At 42.8% G+C, this 20,064-nt stretch overlaps 1 protein-coding gene across 1 annotated transcript; it reads left to right on the top strand.

Annotated features, from left to right (window-relative positions):
• Window positions 1–12,562: 12,562 nt before the first annotated feature.
• Window positions 12,563–18,369, top strand: MLF2 (myeloid leukemia factor 2). Its single transcript, XM_036761797.1, has 8 exons — window positions 12,563–12,841; window positions 14,448–14,525; window positions 14,774–14,900; window positions 15,132–15,167; window positions 15,896–15,949; window positions 16,286–16,414; window positions 16,637–16,796; window positions 17,280–18,369. The coding sequence occupies exons 2-8, from the start codon at window positions 14,476–14,478 to the stop codon at window positions 17,468–17,470; spliced, it is 747 nt and encodes a 248-aa protein (XP_036617692.1). The 5' UTR covers window positions 12,563–12,841; window positions 14,448–14,475; the 3' UTR covers window positions 17,471–18,369.
• The last annotated feature ends 1,695 nt before the right edge of the window (window positions 18,370–20,064 follow it).

Raw genomic sequence — 20,064 nt, 5'->3', positions numbered from 1 at the left:
CTGTTGTGATCTTTGCTCCCTTAGAAGAATTTATTAAGCAGTTATTAAGCACCTATGATGTGCCAGGCTCTATGCTAAACACTTCACAAATATTAAATCATTTGATCTTTGTCTGTCATCTTCCCAATACAACACTTTTTCTATTGCTCTGTCTTTCCACAGATTCTCTGTGAACTTCTCATCACTAAATCTGTTTTTGTTGTGACTCTTTTGCTGTGTTCTTTAGCCCATATGTGAGAGGATGCTCCAGAGTTAATCAGGATCGGGCCACTCTGTTGGGAATCTCTCTTTGTAACTGCACACCTGCTGCATATCTTATGTACTATTTTCACCAACTAGTGGAATTATGGTAACATTCATCGCATCTTAAGTACAGTGAGGGTCATATGGATGTCCTATTCATATTCCATGCCTCTCCTTTCCCTGTAGGCATATGCTTCCATTCATTCTCCTCCATGCCTGGTACTTGGTTGTTAGAGCTTTGGGGATCTGGCCTTTACCTCACTCAGAGATAAGGCCTGTCTTCCTGCTATAGGGGAATGCTAAGGTATTTCTCACAGGTGCACTATTCCTTTCTGACTTTAAAAATCCTGTCAATTTCCTTGCTATAGTGCCCTCTTTTCTCATTTTAAGTTCTCCTCTCTAACCAGCTCCTCAGGCTCAGAATGGGCTGTGTAAATTAGTCCCCAAGTATTGCTTCCTTCTCTCAGCGTATCAGTGTGTCTAGTGTTTTTGAAGCATGGTAGTTCACATGGTCACTCACTAGCTGAGTAGTTTTCCTAGTTTTGACCTTAATAGGGACTACCTTGCAATTTTCCAATCTTTTGACTTTTCACTATTTTCAATATTCTTATGATGTTCTAATTTTTATTCTCTGGATCTTCTTCTAAAATCAGAAGACTCTCCCATCTCCAGCTCAAAAACCTCACGATACTTACTAAGCATGAGTATCCATTTAAAAAACAGTGATAGCATAAGATTTATATTTAGCAAACCAATACTGATAAATTAATCAATAAACAATGAAATAACAGCTTCAATTAATATATATCAAATAAAATAGTAAATGAAATAAACAAGTTAATATCATTAGTATTTACTAGCACTGTCAGACACTTTACATTTATGATTCTATAAAAAAATTCCAATAGGAAAGAAAGATAAAATGTTCAAAACAACTAGACCTAAACCCTCATGTGTAGCAAGATTTAGAAGTTGATCCTCACATATGGCCTGATCAGCCCTTTTTCTAACTGCTATTGACCCATTTTCCTGATTCATTCTCATCCGAGGTTCTAAGTTAAACAAGGAGTAAGTTCTGATATTTCCCCATTAAAAACTAAAGTTGCAACATCTTTCTCAATAATTGGTCAATTATTATGAGGCCCTACCCCACTTTATTAAGTATTTCTTTAACAAACTGGAGAAACTTCTTTTCCCACAAACAGATATTCATATCTTATTATATATTAAAAGCTTTATCTGCTGCATTAAAATTAAACCTCAAAGTTACTGGCAATGCATTTTTAAAGTATGTAACAAGTAAAACAAAGACACAAATAATTATTTACAGTGTTTCAGCTCTGAGAACAATCAGATTTGACTTAAACTGATGACTTCTCAATTCTGGAATTCAGTTCCACTATTCAACTTTCTCAGAAGTCATAAAAGTTAAAACAGCTTTCTCAAGAAATAAGTTCTCTTCATCCCCTTTCTCTCTGTACCCAACTCAATCTCCCTTCAGTCACTGTATTCACAATTTCTCTAGGATTACAGTTAAACTTTCAGTTTCTTGAGATTCTTTTACCTCTTAAAAACATTATAACAATATCTATAATCTCTGAAGGAGGCTATGACAGCTGATGGAATATTTATAAGAGAGGAGGGGTTGATCAATTTGAACATATTTCTCCTACATGCAACACAGACATACTTTCAAAGGACAATTGACAATCCCTAATTATTTTCCAGTGTCTGAGGCTGTCCACAAATTAGTTGTCTGGTTGGGACTCAGGAGGTTCAAAGGTTCTCCCTTTCTGCTGGACAACAAATACCAACCAATAAGGATTTATTAAGTGCTTACTATGTACCAAATACCATACTAGTTGCTTGGGAAATTTAAAAAATGGAAGTTTTCACCCTCAAAGAGCTTACATTCTATCACAAGAAAAAACATACACACACATATACAAGTAAATGTAGAATAAATATGAAGTAATTTTGGAAAGAAGGGCACTAGTAGCAAGGAGAGGTCAGGAAGTAAAGAATTCTACAAAGTGGAAAGGAGGGAGTACATTCTAGGCATTGCAGACAGTCAATATAAAGGAACAGAAAGATAAGAGATGGAGGAACAACAAGGTTAGTTTCACTGAACCAACAGAGTGCAAGAGGAAGAAGAATGTATATAAGGCCAAAAGGGTAGGTTGGGAGCAAATTGTAATTAGCTTTAAGAGCCAAAAAAGAAGAGTTTCACGTGTATTCTATAAAGAAGAATGAGAGATTCCACCCAGTCCTTTTGCCTTTTTACTTTTACCCTGTTCGCAGAGAGAGTTTGTATTAGGGGAGAAGGTAGGAGCCTGTGAACATGTGGTCTCTTCCCACCCCCACCCTCAAAATTGCTGATAGCTGCCTTAGAGCAGAAGAAGGGGAGTTGCATGAGCTTTTCCACTCAGCCTAAGTGATCCTGAGAGGGCTTTCTGAGATCAAGAAATGGAAACATCTGGGAAACTTACAGATTTCCTACAGATGACAAAAGCAGACATGCCTGTGCCCACTCAAATGGAGAATAAAGTTCATGAGCAATGTTTTGGAAATCCTAACTTCCTTTATAGAATAGTTTCAAACTAGAACTCTAGATTTCTAGAGTCTAGAGTCTAGCCTTCTAGCCAGAGAAGGGAAAGATCCTGAATAATGGCCTTCTTGAAGAAAAATTACCCTATTGGTCCTCTTAACTGGAAGAGCACCTGTGACTTGGGGAGGCAAGGGACCTGAACTTTGCCATCACCACTACCCCACCATTCCTGATTACAGTGATTGATTTGGATAATGCAGTTTTTTGTTTTTTTTTGAGGGAGGAAGGCAGAGCAATTGGAGTTAAGTGACTTGCCCAAGGTCACACAGCTAGTAAGTGTGTCAGATGTCTGAGGCTGGATTTGAACTCAGGTCTTCCTGATGCCAGGGCTAGTGCTCTACACACTGCACCACCTAGCTTCCCCAGATAATGCAGTTTTGATAGGAATGGGTATTATTTTTTCAGTAGCCTACAAGTGTGATGGCTGTCCACAGGGAGTCTATGGGCTATTTGAGTGATTTATATGTTTATTGTAATAGCTTATAAGCTCCTGTAAGTCTTTTGAGTGCTTTATGTGTTTTCTGTATCTGGTTATTGGTTCTTGTGAATTCTCAGTGTCTTTTGCATTTTCTGGGGGACTAAGTAAAAATTTTCTTGGGATTTATTACCTTAAGTATTTATATGGGAGCTAGAGATCCCTTTTGCCTACATTTGGAGAAACCTAGATGTGAGCTATACCTAAACTACGTACGGAGATTTCCTGGAGTAAAGTGCAGGTAGAGGCATCACGAGTTAGAGAAATAAAAAGATTTTCTTGTTTTAATCCTCAGAATTGAATTTTGTGTGAGCCCAGAGTTTTGAGTGGTGTCTGGGCTGTGCTTTGTTAAAAGAATAGGCTCACTGGGTGGTGGGGGTGGTTATCTAGGAAATGATTGTGATGTTAAATCAAAAGGCATACACACACACACACACACACACACACACACACACACACACAAGGACAGATGGATAGAAGTAGAGACAGAGATGAGATAGGGATAGAGATAGAGAAAGTCTGGCACATACACAGACCCCATCACCTCACTTGGCTAATGCGGCCTTTCCACATGGATGATGCTAGGGAACTTGCTTTCAAGAGAATTGTGATGATGTGTAAAGGAAGCACCTTAAAGAGACTGTGAAGTATTTGTGGATGTTCTGTAACTGGTTATGGTTGACTAACTACATGATTAAGAGAAACCCTTTTTGATCAGCTGCATAGCCCTAACTGCTGGTGTCTTGAAAAAGACCTGAGTCAGCTTTGGCCATCTCTTTGCTTTATTCAGTCTGGGGGAGCTCAGTGACTCTTTCATAGTATTCAGTTAAGGCCATGCTATCAGGGCCTTCTCTCCTTCTAAAGCCATGTGGCCCTAAGAAACAGACTTCAATCCTTAGAAGGAAGGAGGGACGGAATAAGCACCTACTATGTGCCAGGCGCTGTGCTAAGCATTTTTACAAATATCTCACTTGATTCTCAGAACAAACCTAGGAGTAAGGTGCTATTATTACGTCCATTTCCCATTGAGAAAACTGAGGCAGAGAGAGATTAAATGACTTGCCCAATGTCACTAAGTTAGTAGCTGAGGTCAAATCTGAACTCGGGTCTTCCCAACTCTATGCCCAGAACTCTATGTACTGTGCCATTCAGCTACCATGCTCTTTTCATTTGTTCTTTACTGACTCTCTCTCCCAGAGCCTGGCTGTCTAATCTACCCTTTCAGGGTTCTAGGGTGTCCAAAGGGATTGGAGTATCCTTCCAAAGGGACATTTACTTCAAAAATATAGCAAGAACAAACATACAAAACTTTCTCCCAATATTTTGGGGGCATGCTCTCCCCTACATCACCTTGGTTTCTGAAGAAGTAAGCTCAAAATTTAGTAATATATAGCAGTGGTCCCACCAGATTCAGCATCACTTCCTGAATCCTTCCACTGTACTAGTGTCTCAAATGTCACTGCCTAAGGTTCATCCCTACTCCTCAGGACAGTGTTGCCTGCACTGACTCCAAAACCTAGCCTTGATTACAACTCCTGGATTTCTGTTACTCTTATTGACCTTTGAATTCTCAAGATCTGCCAGGAATGGGGGAAAAAATGAAAAGGCCAAGGACTCTTCTCAGGACCACATGACCTTTGAGGAGGAGAAGACCCTAAGGCCAAACAGGTCACTATTTTCTGGGTTTTTTCATCTTCACAATTATATATCTTCAACCAACATATTTCCCAACCTTTCATGTGTCAGTGTCCTAACTAGGCGTAGAGAAAATGATTCTTTCTTTCCTCCTTTCTTTCTTTTCTTTTTCTTTCTTTCTTTCTTTCTTTCTTTCTTTCTTTCTTTCTTTCTTTCTTTCTTTCTTTCTTTCTTTCTTTCTTTCCTTCCTCCTTCCTTCCTTCCTTTCCTTCTTCATTCCTTCCTTCCTTCCTTTATTTTTCTTTTTGTAAAGATAGTTTTCATTTTTTTGGTAAGATTTTGAGTTCCAAATTTTTATCCCTCCCTCTCTCCTCTCCCCAAGACAACAAGCAATTTGATTATACATTTGCAATCATGTTAAACATATTTCCACATTAGTTATGTTGTGAAAGAAGAAACAGAACAAAAGGGAAAAGCCACAAAAGAAAAAAATATGAAAATAGTATGCCGCAATATGCATTCAGACTCCATAGTTTTTTCTCTGGATGCGGATAGCATTTTCCATCATGAGTTTTTTGGAACTGTATTGGGTCATTGTATTGCCAAGAAGAGCTAAGTCAATCATCACACAAAGTTGCTTTTTTTTTCCTTTCTTTCTCTCTTCTGTCATTTTATTTTATTTTTTAAACTTTTTTATTTTACCAGAACACAAATACAAATTAAAGAAGAAAAACAAAAACATATCATACACTTAAATATTGAAACTTAAATATAAAGTAAAAAAGAAAAAAAACATGTCATGTGCATAGCAGAACATAGGAGAGGATTCAAAATATTTAACAATAAATTTTCATTTCAAGAAAGCCTGTATGATAAATAATACACCTTGTGTTGAGAATCATCCATCTTTTCTTTGCTTCCTTGTGTTTTCTTTTGTTCTCTGCTATGTATTTTTTAACTTTGTTCTTTTTTTTCCTCTCCCCACCCCCCAAAAGTTACAATATAATTTAGATATTTCTTGATATATAGACATACAGATATATACATACACTTATACATATATACATGCGTGTATAGACACATACTTTCTCAAACATAATCTACTCCTGATTTTTGTTTTTTATGTTTGTACTTATCTTTTGTTTCCTATCCTTCCTGCCTCCTCTACTTTACTTTACCTGCTACCTTGCCTTCCTATTACTTGCCTACTGCCCCCCTCCACCAACCACCCTGCCCTCCTATTACTTGTCTTTCTCCCTCTAAGGATCCCTCCCCTATCCCCTCATTCCTATTACTCTAAATTCCCTTTACCTATTCCCCCATTCTCCCCTCTAAAAATCCCTTGCCCTCCCTTGTCCTAATCCCTCCCATGTCCTTTCCCCCTTCACTATATCCCTACCATTTTATTTCTTCTAAATTTAGAAGACTTTTATACTCTTCTAAATATATATGTATTGTTCCCTCTTAAACCCATTCCTGATGAAAGTAGGTTACCAGAGTTACCAGCTCTCCTCCCCATCTAAATCCTCTGTATCCTTTCTTCTTCTTGCACTCTTTTATATAAAATAGTTACTGTTTTCAGTTGTTTCTAAATGGTTTTACTTTTTAAATTCATATCATAGTCAGGTTTATCCCCCTCTTTCTTATGAGCTCAACAATTATTAATAAGAATGTTAGACATACATTTCACATTTTATGTTATATAAAAGGTAAGCAGTCTGTTCTTATGAATCCCTTACAATCAGTCTTTGGTGTGTACCTTATGTTTCTCTTGGTTCTTGTATGTCGAATCAAGTTGAGGATTTTTTTCAACAAAGTCTTGAAAGTCAGTGGGTTTGTCAAATGTCCATTTTTTCCCATTCAATATAATACTGAAATTTGAAGGGTATGATATTTTCACCGGAGCCCCAGGTCTTTTGCTCTTCGATATATTGTGTTCCAAGACCTGTGGTTCTTTAATGTCTCTGCTGCTAGGTCTTGTGTAATTCTAATTGTGGCACCATCATATTTAAATTGTTTTAATCTTGATGCTTTTAATATTTTATCCTTGAGCTGGGGGTTCCAGAGTTTGACTATGATATTCCTATGAGTTTTCCTCATAGGATCTCTTTTAAGTGATGTGCGATGGATTTTTTCTATTTCTACTTCCCTGCCTTGTTCTAATGCTTCAGGACAATTTTCTTTAATTATTTCTTGTATTATTGTATCAAGATTCTTTTTTTAATCATGACTTTCAGTTACTCCAATTATTTTTATATTTTCTCTTCTTGATCTGTTCTCCAAATCTGTTGTTTTTCTTATAAGATATTTCACTTCCTCTTCTTTTTTTTATTATTCGTGTTTTGTTTAATTATTTCTTGATCTCTTATAATTTCACTGGCTTCGCTTTGCCCAATTCTAATTTTTAAGGTGTCGTTTTCCTCCTTGAGATTCTGGATCTCCTTTACTAATTGGTTGATTTTCCTTTCATAACCTTCTTGTTTTTCTTGGATATTTTTTTTTATTTTTTCCTCCATTTCTGTCATTTGATTTTTAAAATCTTTTTTAACATCTTCTATAAATTCTTTTTGGGCAAGTGACCATTTGACGTTGCTCTTCAGGCGTTTCTTTACTTCAATATCCTCCTCTGAGGATGAACCCTGGTCATCTCTATTACCGTAATAGGTTTCTATAGTTAGATTCCTTCTCCTTTGCCTGTGCATTTTTGTTTGTAGTAATAACTTGCTTTTTATAATCTCCTCTAACCCTGGGGTATGGGAACTGGTGTCTCTTGCCCCAGATCTTTAGTTTTCTCCTCTGGCCTGGAACCAAAGCCAAAACTCCAACCTTCTGTAAGTGCCCACAGCCAGGGTCTTTCTGCCCCACTGCTTCTGCACTTACCGGGCATGGGCTGGTTCCTTTTCGCCTCCACTGCTCTTCGGAGCACAGCTGAGTCTGGCGTTCCTCATCAGCAGAGGTTCCCATAGTCTTCCTGGGCTCAAACGCATGACTCCCCTCACTATGCCGGGATGAAAAGTTCCAGTGGCTGGGGCCAAGGCAGTCTCTCAGACCAACTAACCCCAGGGCTTGCCGCTAGTTGGAGGTGTTTACCCCTCTCGGGGACCAAACCTAGTCTTGAGGTGTCTCTTCAGATCTTCTCAAACTGTCCGAGGAAAACGCAGGTTGTGCCCTATTTTTCTTTGTCTCCACCCACACTTTGTTTGCCCTAAGGTGCTATTTTAACTCTTTTGTGGAGGAAAATTTTAAGAGCTTGGAAATTTATGACCTACTCTGCCATCTTCCCAGAATCCTCTCCCTGCACAAAGTTGCTTTTACTAAAATCACCCTGCTCATCATTTCTTATAGCACACTAGTATTCTATTATATTCATATACCACAACTTGTTCAGCTATTCTCCAGTTGATGAGCATTCCCTCAATTTCCATTTCTTTGCCACCACGAAAAGAGCTGCTATAATTATTTTTGTACATGTAGGTCCTTTTCCCTTTTTTATGATCTTTTGGGGATATAGACCTAGAAGTGATATTGCCAGATCAAAGGATATGCACGATTTGATTGCTCTTTGGGCATAGTTTCAAATTGCTCTCCAGAATGGCTGGATCAGTTCACAACTCCACCAACAATGTATCAGTGTCCCAATTTCCCCACATAGTCTCCAAAATTTATAATTTTCCTTTTCTGTCATATTGGCCAATCTGATAGGTAGTACCTCAGAGTTGGTTTAATTTGCATTTCTCTAATCAATAGTGATTTAGAGCATTTTTCATATGACTATAGATAGCTTCAATTACTACACCTGAAAACTGCCTATTCATATCCTTTGAACATTTATCAATTGGGGAATGACTTGTATTCTTATAAATTTGATTCAGTTCTCTATATATTTTGAGAAATTAAGCCTTTATCAGAAACACTTGCTATAAAAAAAATCGTTTCTGGCTTTCTGCTTTCCTTCTAATCTTGGTTGCATTGGTTTTGTTTGTGCAAAACCTTTTTAATTTAATGTAATAAAAATAATCCATTTTGCACTTCATAATGCTCTCTATATATTATTTGGTCAAAAAATTTTCCATTCTTCATAGAGATGATCCTTTCTTTAACCTCTCCCTGGGGCTCTGGACTTTAGCAAGACACTCCAATGTCTGAAGGGACATTTGTTCATTAATTATAATTGTAATATTTACATAGTGCTTACTCTGTGCAGACACTGTGCTAAGCACTTAACAAGTATCATTTCATTTGATCCTCACAACAACCCTGGGAGGTAAGTGCTATTATTGTCCCCATTTTATAAATGAGGAAACTGAGGCAAACAGAAGTTAAATGACTTGCTAGTAAGCATTTGACCTCAGGTCTTTGTGACTCCATGCCCAGTGGTCTATTCACTATACTACCTAACTGCCTCTTATTACAAATAATCTACCAGAAGTTCTGGTTGAATGCATAAATTAGAGGAGAAACATGAAAAGAAAGTATGCAGATCACATGCCCAAGAGACTTCAAGGCTCTTGGAAGAAGGCTAAGATCTTTAGAAGATGTTCCCCCCCCTCTACAAAAATAACAACTTCTCCAATCTGTTCATTATGTCTAAAATTCCTTTAACAGAGAACAAAGAAATTCATTTAATTATGAGGAATAGGTCTCTTCCTGAAAGATATAACACATTAACTTAAATTTACAATAAAGTATATATAACTAATGGTAGACTAATTTAAAACTTTTTCTAGTTTATAAGGGTAAGAAGAAATCATGTCACTCCATTCTAACTTTGATGCCTTAACTAAGTAAAAACTCATTTCGATCACTCAATCATAGGCTTAAGACTAAATGCAAAAAAGTTGAAGTCTGTTCCAATTGGCTAGGGAATTTCATTATGCCCTCTGGCTCATTCAATCAATTAATAAACATTTATAGTATTTTTATATTATATATTATATTATAATATATATTATTTATATATTTATCTAATATGTGCCTGGTGGGCAGCCAGGTGGTGCAGTGGGTAGAGCATAGGCCCCAAAGTCAGGAAGACCTGAGTACAAATCCAGCCTCAGATCAGACACTTACTAGCTGTGTGACTCTGGCCAAGTCACTTAACCTTGTTTGCCTCAGTTTCCTCATCTGTAAAATGAGCTGGAGAAGGAAAGGACAAACCACTCTAGTGTCTTTGCTAATATAACCCCAAATGGGTCACCACTAAAACAACTGAACAACAAAAGCAAGTGTTCCAGGCCCTGAGATGTCTTTCCAGGTTTTTCTGAAGTCTGCCTGGTCATCATTTCTTATGGACCAATAATATTCCATCGCATTCATATGCCACAGATTGTGCAGCCATTCCCCAATTGATGGGCATCCCCTCAATTTCCAATTCTTAGCTACCACAAAAAGTGCTGCTATAAATGTTTTTGTACATGTGGGTACTTTTCCCATTTTTATGATCTCTTTGTGATACAGACCTGGAAGTGAGATTGCTGGGTCAAAGAGTATGCAGTTTTATAGCCCTTTGGGCATAGTTCCAAATTGCTCTCCAGAGTGGTTGGATCAGTTCACAACTGCACCGACAATGCATTGGTGTTCCAATTTTCCCACATCTTCTCCAACATTTAATCATTTTCCTGTTTTGTCATGTTAGCTAACCTAACAGCTCTTCAATTCTTAACCCAGAGGTTCATACTTCATAAAGAGATCAAGATTATGAACCATCTCATTTACACATTTAACCTTATCCTAGCCTTCATGTTGATTGTGTTACATTAATTGAGGTGGGAGGGGGGCTGAGGGGGGACAACGACACTGCCTGCCTCTCCAACTAGATTATAAGTTCCTGGAGGGCTGGTACAGTCTTATCTAAACTTTTTATCTCAACCCTTCCCTGACTACCAAAATTGTTTCATATTTGTTGAAGGAAGGAAGGAAATTTTAGGTTGAGACAGTAGGAAAGAAAATTTGAGGGTCAGGAGTAGCATAGAGCTGGTGGGCTGCTGCATCTGCAGTGTGAGCACAAAGACTTTTTGAAGTTTTCCCCCTTTTATTATCAATAAAGTTTCACTTCCTTTTATTCTTACTGCCTATGAGGTTTTCTGTTTCTGTATCATCTGCCTTCTCAATTTTTTCCCCCAGTATTAAGATGGAAATCTTCAAAAGGAGTTATCACTAGCATTTCCCCCCTAATTCAATAATATCCTCCTTTCTCTGCACACTACCCACCCCCCAAAAAAGAGGGGGTATAATGCAAAGCATCCTTTCCCCCCGAGTTTGGTTGTTCCAACCGGATAAGTGATCAGGGAAAAAGAATCAAGGAGGGCGAGAGATCGTATATGTTTTGTGTAAAGTTCAATCTAAACTGGGCAAATTCCTTGAGGGGGAGAGAATAATCCCCTAATTCAAGAAACTCAGAATATCAAGTTGGGTCGACCTGAGGACTCCTGCGTCCTAGACCCAGCTCAGGCCCCAGGAGGTTGGAGGATCTTTAAGTAGTTTCTGCTCTTAAGTCTAGTTCCCCGCCCCGCCCCCCAACCTGAGAATGAGACCCTTTGCCCTATTACACTGTCTACCACGACCCCTTCCATCCTGACTGCGGCTTAGGGAAAACGCCTGCGAGCGACGACACAGGCGAAGAAGGAGATGGATGCTGGGCTAGATGATTTCACCTCCCGAGTCCTCTTGCCTGGTCTTCTCACTTTACAGATGGGGTAACCGGGGTACCACCCCCGCCCCCCCCCCACCCCGCAGGCCCTCTAAGTCTTTTTCCAGGGGGAGGGGTGGGCGACCATAGACGTATAGAGAGAGGGTAGAGCCCTCTAGCGGCCAATCCCGGAGCTGAAGCCGGCTCTGGCTTCCTGGTGCCTCGAGCACCGGGTCATTGCAGCAAAAGGAGCCGCCATCCTTACACCGACAGGTTCGCCTTTGCTCTGCGCCTGCGCGGACCTGGCCTCGGTCAGGCCCCGGGCCCTGAGGGCCCTTTGGCCTTGCTCCTCCTCTTTCAAAAACCTGCCCATGCTGCCTCCTCCGGTTCCCCTATAGGAAACCTCCCCCACACCCATAATAAACCCGCTCCTGCCAACTCCTTCACTCCATAGGAAACCTGTCCATTCTCTTTTAGAAACAACCTCCCCTCCCTCCCTACCCTCCCCCTCCCCCCTTAGGAAACCTGCCTTCCCTACTCCTCCCCTATAGAAAACTTGCCCCTCCCTTCTCGTCTTGATACTCCTCCCCAGTGAGGATACCTGCGCCTCCTTTATCAGAAATCTGTCCTCCCTTTAGAAAACTTGCCCCCTCCTCTCCTTCCTCCTCCTCCTCCTCGCCTATAGAAAACCTACCCATCCTCGGTCACAGGCATCATTCCCCCACCCCCACCTTCATCCTTTCTTCCAGGGGATCACCCCAGGAGGCCCCAGTCATTTCCTATGTGTGCGGGGGAAGAGACGCCCCAAAAGGGAAACAAACACAGGTCAACCAAAGTCCGCCCCCAGCGGGGCACCTCCCCTAGCCCAGTCGGCTCTCAGGGAAAGCCCAGCGGGGCGGGGGCGGGGAGGGAGGGGGGGAGAGAGAGAGAGAGAGGGAGAGAGAGGGAGAGAGAGAGAGAGAGAGCGAGAGCGACTGACGTCATTTCCGCCCAGGCCTGGCAGTGGCTGAGCCTGGCTGTGCTCGGGGGCAGCAACAGCGGCAGCACTAGGAGAAGGAAGAGGAGGAGGAGGAGGAGGAGGAGAAGGGAAGGAAGGAAGGATCGGTTGGCCTCGCCGCCCGCCTCAGCGCGCCCGGGGCCCAGCGGAGCACCCAGCTAGGGCCGCGACCCCGCGGGCAAGCGCCACGCACGGGATCCGGCCGGGCCGGATGGCCGCCTGAGCCTCGGGCCTCTCAGCGCCCTGGATCGGGGCCGGGTGAGGGTCGCGACGGGGGTGGGGACGGACGCGGGGCCCGAAGGCAAGGAGCCGGGCAGCCGGGCCCCACTGAGCGTGCGAAGCCGGGGTCGGGCCTCGGGGCGGACCCTGAGCGCTGGGAGAATAGACTGCCGGGCGGGGAAGGGGAGGGGGGGGCAGGGCCTGCCTGGGCCCCGCGGGGGGTGGGGGCTGGCAGCCGGGACGGACCCATCGACTGCTCCGGTGGAAGGTTCAGGCTGCGAGGGCCGGGAGGGAGGAGGAGGCAGGGCAGGGTGTGAAGAGAAAACAAAGTGGCCGGGGTAATTAATGGGGCGAGGGCCCTGACCGGGGGCGGGGGGGGGGGGGGAGGGGTATCATCCAGAACAGGGACAAAAGGAGGGGTCTGCAAGCCTGGGTCTGGGGGAGACAACAGTAAAGGGTGGCTGGCCTGGAGGGGCGGGACAAAAGGAGTAGAGATGGTGATATTTGTTTAAAAAAAATACTGTCCAGGACTGAGAGGAAGGGAAGTTGGGGAGCCACTCGCCTTCCCATGTTGAATTATGTTTGACATCTTGAGGAGAGAGGTCTTATGTTTGCATTAAGTTGGACATCTAGAGGTCTTATGTTTGCATTATGTTGGGCATCTGGAGGTCTTATGTTTGCATTAAGTTGGACATCTAGAGGTCTTATGTTTGCATTATGTTGGACATCTAGAGGTCTTATGTTTGCATTATGTTGGACATCTAGAGGTCTTATGTTTGCATTATGTTGGGCATCTAGAGGTCTTATGTTTGCATTATGTTGGACATCTAGAGGTCTTATGTTTGCATTATGTTGGACATCTAGAGGTCTTATGTTTGCATTATGTTGGGCATCTGGAGGTCTTATGTTTGCATTATGTTGGACATCTAGAGGTCTTATGTTTGCATTATGTTGGACATCTAGAGGTCTTATGTTTGCATTATGTTGGACATCTAGAGGTCTTATGTTTGCATTATGTTGGACATCTAGAGGTCTTATGTTTGCATTATGTTGGGCATCTAGAGGTCTTATGTTTGCATTATGTTGGGTATCTAGGGGTCTTATGTTTGCATTAAGTTGGACATCTAGAGGTCTTATGTTTGCATTATGTTGGGCATCTAGAGGTCTTATGTTTGCATTATGTTGGACATCTAGAGGTCTTATGTTTGCATTATGTTGGACATCTAGAGGTCTTACGTTTGCACTATGTTGGGCATCTGGAGGGCTAATGTTTGCATTATGTTGGGCATCTAGAGGGCTCATGTTTGCATTATGTTGGGTATCTAGGGGTCTTATGTTTGCATTAAGTTGAGCATCTAGAGGTCTTACGTTTGCACTATGTTGAGCATCTAGAGGTCTTATGTTTGCATTAAGTTGGGCATCTAGAGGTCTTATGTTTGCATTATGTTGGGCATTTTGAGGAGAGAAGTCTTTCTTATTTGTATTATGTTAGGCATTTTATGGCTTTTCTTATGTGTGGGGTGGGGAATAACTTTACTTTGAGAGTCATTGCATTGGAAGGCCCCCTCCAGAAGGTAAGATGAATCTGTTTTTCCTTCTGGCATCTTAACCTTGTTCCCCATCTCCTTTCCTCACCCCTCTATAGTTCAGAGCTCCCGGAAGCTGAGAGCAGGATGTTTCGGTTCATGAGGGACGGAGAGCCTGAGGATCCTATGTTCCTCATGTGAGTCCCCCCGCTCCTACCCCCTATACCAGAGCACTTCCAACCCTCTGCCTGGGAGAAGTTGGACAGACCCCAGACTTCTCCGTTTGGGAGTCAGAACATTGGGTTTAAGTGTTTGTTCTGGACCACAAGGCAAACACCGTCTCCCTTCGCCTTAGTTTCTTTGTGTTTTAATTTGAGAAGGAAGGAATCCAATCATAGGACCTGTGGTCCTCCTGACATTATACCTTCTTTTGCACTTTCCACAGGGACCCTTTTGCTATTCATCGACAACATATGAGTCGAATGTTGTCAGGAGGCTTTGGCTATAGCCCTTTCCTTAGCATCACAGATGGCAGCATACCAGGGGCTCGACCTGCTAGTCGAAGGATGCAGGTAATAGGGCAACATATTTAAGGCTCTGTCAGACATTGGGATTGGGAAGGAACTTGAGGAAAAATCCCTTCCCTCACCTCATGGGGGAAAGGGAGCTAAACTCCTGATGCTTAAAAAGAGAATGGGGGTAAACTTGGGGAGGTGGACCTAACTTAGGTTTATAGGGGAGAGGGGGAGGTAAGGTGGAGGAGGTATGTATTCTAATTCTACTCCTTGTCCATGGACATATAGGCTGGAGCTGTCTCACCCTTTGGGATGCTGGGAATGGTAAGTCCTCATTCCCCCACATCTCCCTCATCCTATGTTCTTTATTCCCTTTCAGTCTTATTTTCAGATCTATCCCTTTAAGAAGTCTTTTGGAGTGACTACAGTGGTGTCTCCTCTTCCCCTTCCCCCCTCCCCTTATATTGAGTGTTCACAAAGCTTTAAGCCTATACAGTGTTGCATATTTGTACACTGTGCCCCATAGCCAGAATCTCTAGAAAGAGGACTCTTTTTCTTTCCCTTTTTTGTGGGTTCCTGTTTTATTGTCATGTGTGTTGGAGAGCAGTTAGTATTGGTTCTTGATAGGTTAAAAATCCACTGACACAGAAGAAGGTAGGGAAGCCAGGAAATGAAGAAGAATGAAGCCAGAGGGAGAGAAAAAGAGGGCAGTGTTGTTTTAGCCAGTTTGGATAGGGAGATTCAAAGTAAAGATAAAAGGATTTAGAGCTGGAATGGACCCAGATCTTCTCATCTACAAAAACCCTAAAGTCAAACAGGTATTCACTGACTGGGCTAAGATTTGAACTCAGCTCCTCTGACTCCAAACCTACTCCATCGGGCTTTTTGCATAAACCACACTGCATCCCAAGAAATCTTAGAACAGATGACCAGGTGTGAGGGTGAAAGGAAAGAGATAGCATTATAATGGTGCCAGGCCATTTTTGAGGTTGGTGAAGAAACGTAATTTATTGATTTTTCCTGAGCCTTTTCTTCTGACTCTCCTTCCCTAGACAGGTGGCTTCATGGACATGTTTGGGATGATGAATGATATGATCGGGAACGTGGTAAGCCTCTTGCCCTTAGTCTTTCTTAACCTTTTGGCCCTAAATGATAGCCTCTTTTTCTATAAAAAGACTCACTAAAAAGTCAGAGCCTTGAATTCTGGGTTCTAAGTTGGTACTCACATAAAGACATGAGATCATGCCCCTGCCCAAGAAGCTTGGGCAAGATAGAGATTGCACATTAGGCATCCAATTTAGGGCAGAATCCCCTTCAGCTGCATCAAGGTCACTTGTGAATTCTCACAGTACTGTAATAGAGACAAAGTTTAAAAACAAGCTGAGATGCTGGCAGGACTAGCCCTCCCCAACCAGTTCAGCTCCAGCCTCCCTCTTCTACAGGAGCACATGACAAGTGGAGCCAACTGTCAGACCTTTTCATCCTCCACCGTCATCTCTTACTCCAACCTGGGTGACGGCGCTCCCAAAGTCTATCAAGAAACATCTGAGATGCGCTCAGCACCAGGTGGGGTAAGTCCTGCAGGGAGATTGTAGAGTGGCTCTGGATCTGCAGTGCTGAACTGGCTCCCTATGGACCCCACCTTTCTCAAAGCAAGTGGTGCTAGATATCATCCAGAAAAACTCTGGGGTGTTTCTCAGAATCGTTTGAGGGAAATTTTGACCACACGTGCTGTCAGTAGAAACTTGGATGCAAAGCAGCTAGATATGACAAGTTATCCATCTTTTTTTCAGATCCGGGAGACGAGGAGGACAGTGAGGGACTCTGATAGCGGGCTAGAGCAGATGTCCATTGGGCATCATATCCGAGACCGGGCGCACATCCTCCAGCGTTCCCGGAATCACCGAACTGGGGACCAGGAAGAGCGGCAGGACTACATCAATTTGGACGAGAGTGAGCCTCTTCAAGTCTGACCTTGCCACTTGCCATTCTCACCATTCCTGCCCTCTAGTTGCCATCCTCTAATAACATGCTTCAGGGCTTCAAACCAAGGAGGCACTCCTCAAGAGCTAAGGGAGTTATTGTTGGCATATTTTCTCTGACCACCCTTTTTCTTTCACTATCCAACCTCATTTTCTCCTGGCTTTTTCAAATCAACAAATACTTACTGAGTTCCTGTTATATGCAAGATGCCATGATTGTTACTGAGGAGATAAAAAGAAGTCCTTGTGTGCTTTCTTTTTTCTTCTCTGTGGAGGCACTAGGGCTCCACAGCACCTCCCACTCACTAGTTGTTGATCCTTGGCCTAGACTGATAGTCTCTTCCCCTGTCCTCCTGCTTTTAGAAGGATGTTAACCATGCCTACTTTTTGCACCTGCCTCTTGAAATTCATTTGGACCAGGAATCTAACTCCATTCTGTGTATTCCCTCCTCAGGTGATGCTGAAGCATTTGACAATGAGTGGAGGAGAGAGACATCCCGATACCGGCCACAGCGCCCCCTGGAATTTCGTCGGCATGAGGCTACTGGGGCGGGTGGGGGTAGAAGAGCTGAGGGACCCCCTCGGCTGGCTATACAGGGCCCTGAGGATTCCCCCTCCCGACAGTCACGACGCTATGACTGGTGAGAGGCCCCCAGGTCCTCTCAAGTGTTGGTGGGGAAGGGAATCACAGGTGAGGGATGAAGTCCCTCAGTCATTCCTCTGGCATTTGGAGGAAACCCACTTGTTCCTAATATTTTCGAGTGTGGGAGTGGGGTAAAGATTTTCTTAGAGCCTATTTTGGTGATAATAGGTCTCAGCTGGTCTAGGAAAGGAAAGAAATTCTCCTACATTGGAGAGTTGACCACAACCACCAAGACCCTCATCATCCAGCTTCTGTTTTCCCCCCTTCCTTCCTATATGACAAGCTTTCTCTCCCTCCACCCTCTAGGTACAATCTGCGAGGGGCAGAAAAATCACCCCTTGGAATAACTCCCTTCCCCCCAATTTAATATTAAATAGAGGTGAGCTGGCCCCTTCAAGCTTAGGAAGCCTTAGGGGGAGCTTTTCACTGCCCCCTTTACTGCTTTTACTTGGCCTGCCTCCCCTTCTCAATCTCACCCTCCCATAGTGAATTTACTGACTTTTTTTCCTGTTGCTCCCTGGACTCCTGATTTTTTTTCTCCCCTCTAACCCCCAATAAGTACAAGGTCCCTTAGGATAAGTTCTGGGGGTAGAAGCCCCATTTTCCCCCAAAGGTCTGTTAGTTGCCATTGGATCCTTTCTCATCCCTACCTAGAAGCCCCATGTTTGGGGCTGTGCCCCCTCCCTGCTGACTGGGTAAGGGATGGGTATTGGGTCCTTTTTCCTCTTGTCCTCTAATCCTATGCCCCCATGTACCCATGCACATGTGTGCGCACAGACACACACACACACTCACAGACACACACACACTCTGTCTCTGCATCCCTTTGCCCTTTGTGTGTGTGTGTGTGCGTGTGTGTATGTAACTTGTAACTTTATGAAATAAAGGGGAATGGAAAAGAGTTTTTAGGAATGTGGTTCTGTTTTGTTCCCAGGCCCACGACAGCTATGATATCCAAGCCACCACCGTTTCCTTTTCTTGGTCTTAATTTACTGTCACCCAGTTCTCCCATTCGCTGTGACTTTTATTTTCTTCTCCCACCTCCCATTTCTTCCGGCACCCTTCTCGTACAACTTTGATACAGCGCCTTGTTGCTGGTTTGTCGTCGTCTCACGCTCATGTAGAAGAGAATGGGGTGTGAGCTAAAGGAATTCGTTTGAATTCTTCTCTGGCTCCTTTCTCTTCCCCATCAGAGTCCACATAGCCTCAAGCACGTTCTGGTGTGCAGAAAGAGGAATCCTTAATATGACAAGTCAGCGTAGCCTCTTCCCACTCTCTCCAGGCAGGTGGGGTGAGGGGCCCGGAGGAGAAAGACAATCTGGAAACTGATAGGTGTTGAAAGTGAGTATGGAGCTCTCAAATTTCCCTCCCAGCTCCTTAGGAGTTTCGCTTTTCTTCTCATCTCTTCTTTAACTCTAGTCCAGCCAAGGGAGTCCCTGTTTCTCTTCGCTAACGTTAAGGGTTTATTTGATGATTTTAGGTCAAGGTTTGATAATGGTTTCATCTTTGTCATCTGGAACTCTCCTACTCTGCTGCAACCCAATTAATTACAGAGGGCACTGTTGTTCCCATATACAGCTATGGTGAAACAGACCCAATATAGGTGGGAGAATTAAAACTACACAGTGGTGGGGAATAAAAAGAAGAGGAGGCACCTTGCCTCTCAAGGATATGAAATAACGCTGAGCATGTAGCTCAGGGCTAAGATTTTTAGACAATGGGGAGGACCCAGTAGCTAAAAAATCCTTGAGTGCCCTTCCTTCCAAAGTGAACTCACTTCAGACATTTTGTGTTGCTAAAAGGGACTTGGGATCACAATGTCAGACTTGGAAAAGGCTTTGAGCATTATTATCTATCGCATGTATCACAGTGTGTGAAAAATACTCCTCAGTAGGGTGGCCAGTAAGTAGAGTCAAGACTACATTTTTTGGTATAGCACTTGCACACCTTCAGATTGTGCTGCCAAAGGTGGACCTGTGAAGGAGCTTTCATTTTCAGACTTCCCTACAGGCAGCACAGCCTGGTGGAAAGAGGAGTGGCCAAAGAGTTAAAAGGCCTGCATTTTGGGACTGGCTTGCTGTTCCTGTACAACCTCAGCCAAAGGAAATCCTCAGGCTGACTTTCCTTACCTATAAAATGAGGGGTTTGGACTGAAAGATCTCAAGGAATCTTGAAGTTCTTTAATATTGTATGATCCAAGTGTAACTCATCTGATCTGATGTACTTCTATATCCTCAAGTCCCAGGAGGCCACTGAAAAGAATGGTTTTGTATTCCCAGTTACAACCTAAACACCCACCTTAGTATAATTTCTCCCATTGGCCCAGCCCTCTGTAGTGTTAAAATTTGAGGGTGCTTGCTTTAAGGTGAAACTTCACTTTAAAAATTATAAGACCTCCTATTTTCTAAGCTCTTTCTCATTCCTGAGACTTTAGACCTAACTTAGGATAAATGTTAACAGCTTTCCATTCTGGATCCCAGAGTCAGTTAGAATCATTTCTCTGTCCAGTCTTAATTCCTAGGTGCTACCACCACTGTTGTCAGTCTTCTGGCAGGAATCAGGGTCCTAAGTCAGGTCAGATTTCCCAGACATTTTT

This window comes from Trichosurus vulpecula, chromosome 5, assembly GCF_011100635.1.
Source record: "Trichosurus vulpecula isolate mTriVul1 chromosome 5, mTriVul1.pri, whole genome shotgun sequence".
Classification (NCBI taxonomy): domain Eukaryota; kingdom Metazoa; phylum Chordata; class Mammalia; order Diprotodontia; family Phalangeridae; genus Trichosurus; species Trichosurus vulpecula.
Note: the sequence above shows the minus strand (reverse complement) of the source record. Positions and strands in the feature narration are given on the sequence as shown.

What these genes read in the sequence shown, in the direction of transcription:
- MLF2 (XM_036761797.1), top strand. Translation starts at nt 14,476, where the DNA reads ATGTTTCGGTTCATGAGGGACGGAGAGCCTGAGGATCCTATGTTCCTC. An exon ending in GAGGATCCTATGTTCCTCAT is followed by an intron (nt 14,526 to 14,773) that starts GTGAGTCCCCCC and finishes CACTTTCCACAG; the next exon opens with GGACCCTTTTGCTATTCATC. An exon ending in CTGCTAGTCGAAGGATGCAG is followed by an intron (nt 14,901 to 15,131) that starts GTAATAGGGCAA and finishes ATGGACATATAG; the next exon opens with GCTGGAGCTGTCTCACCCTT.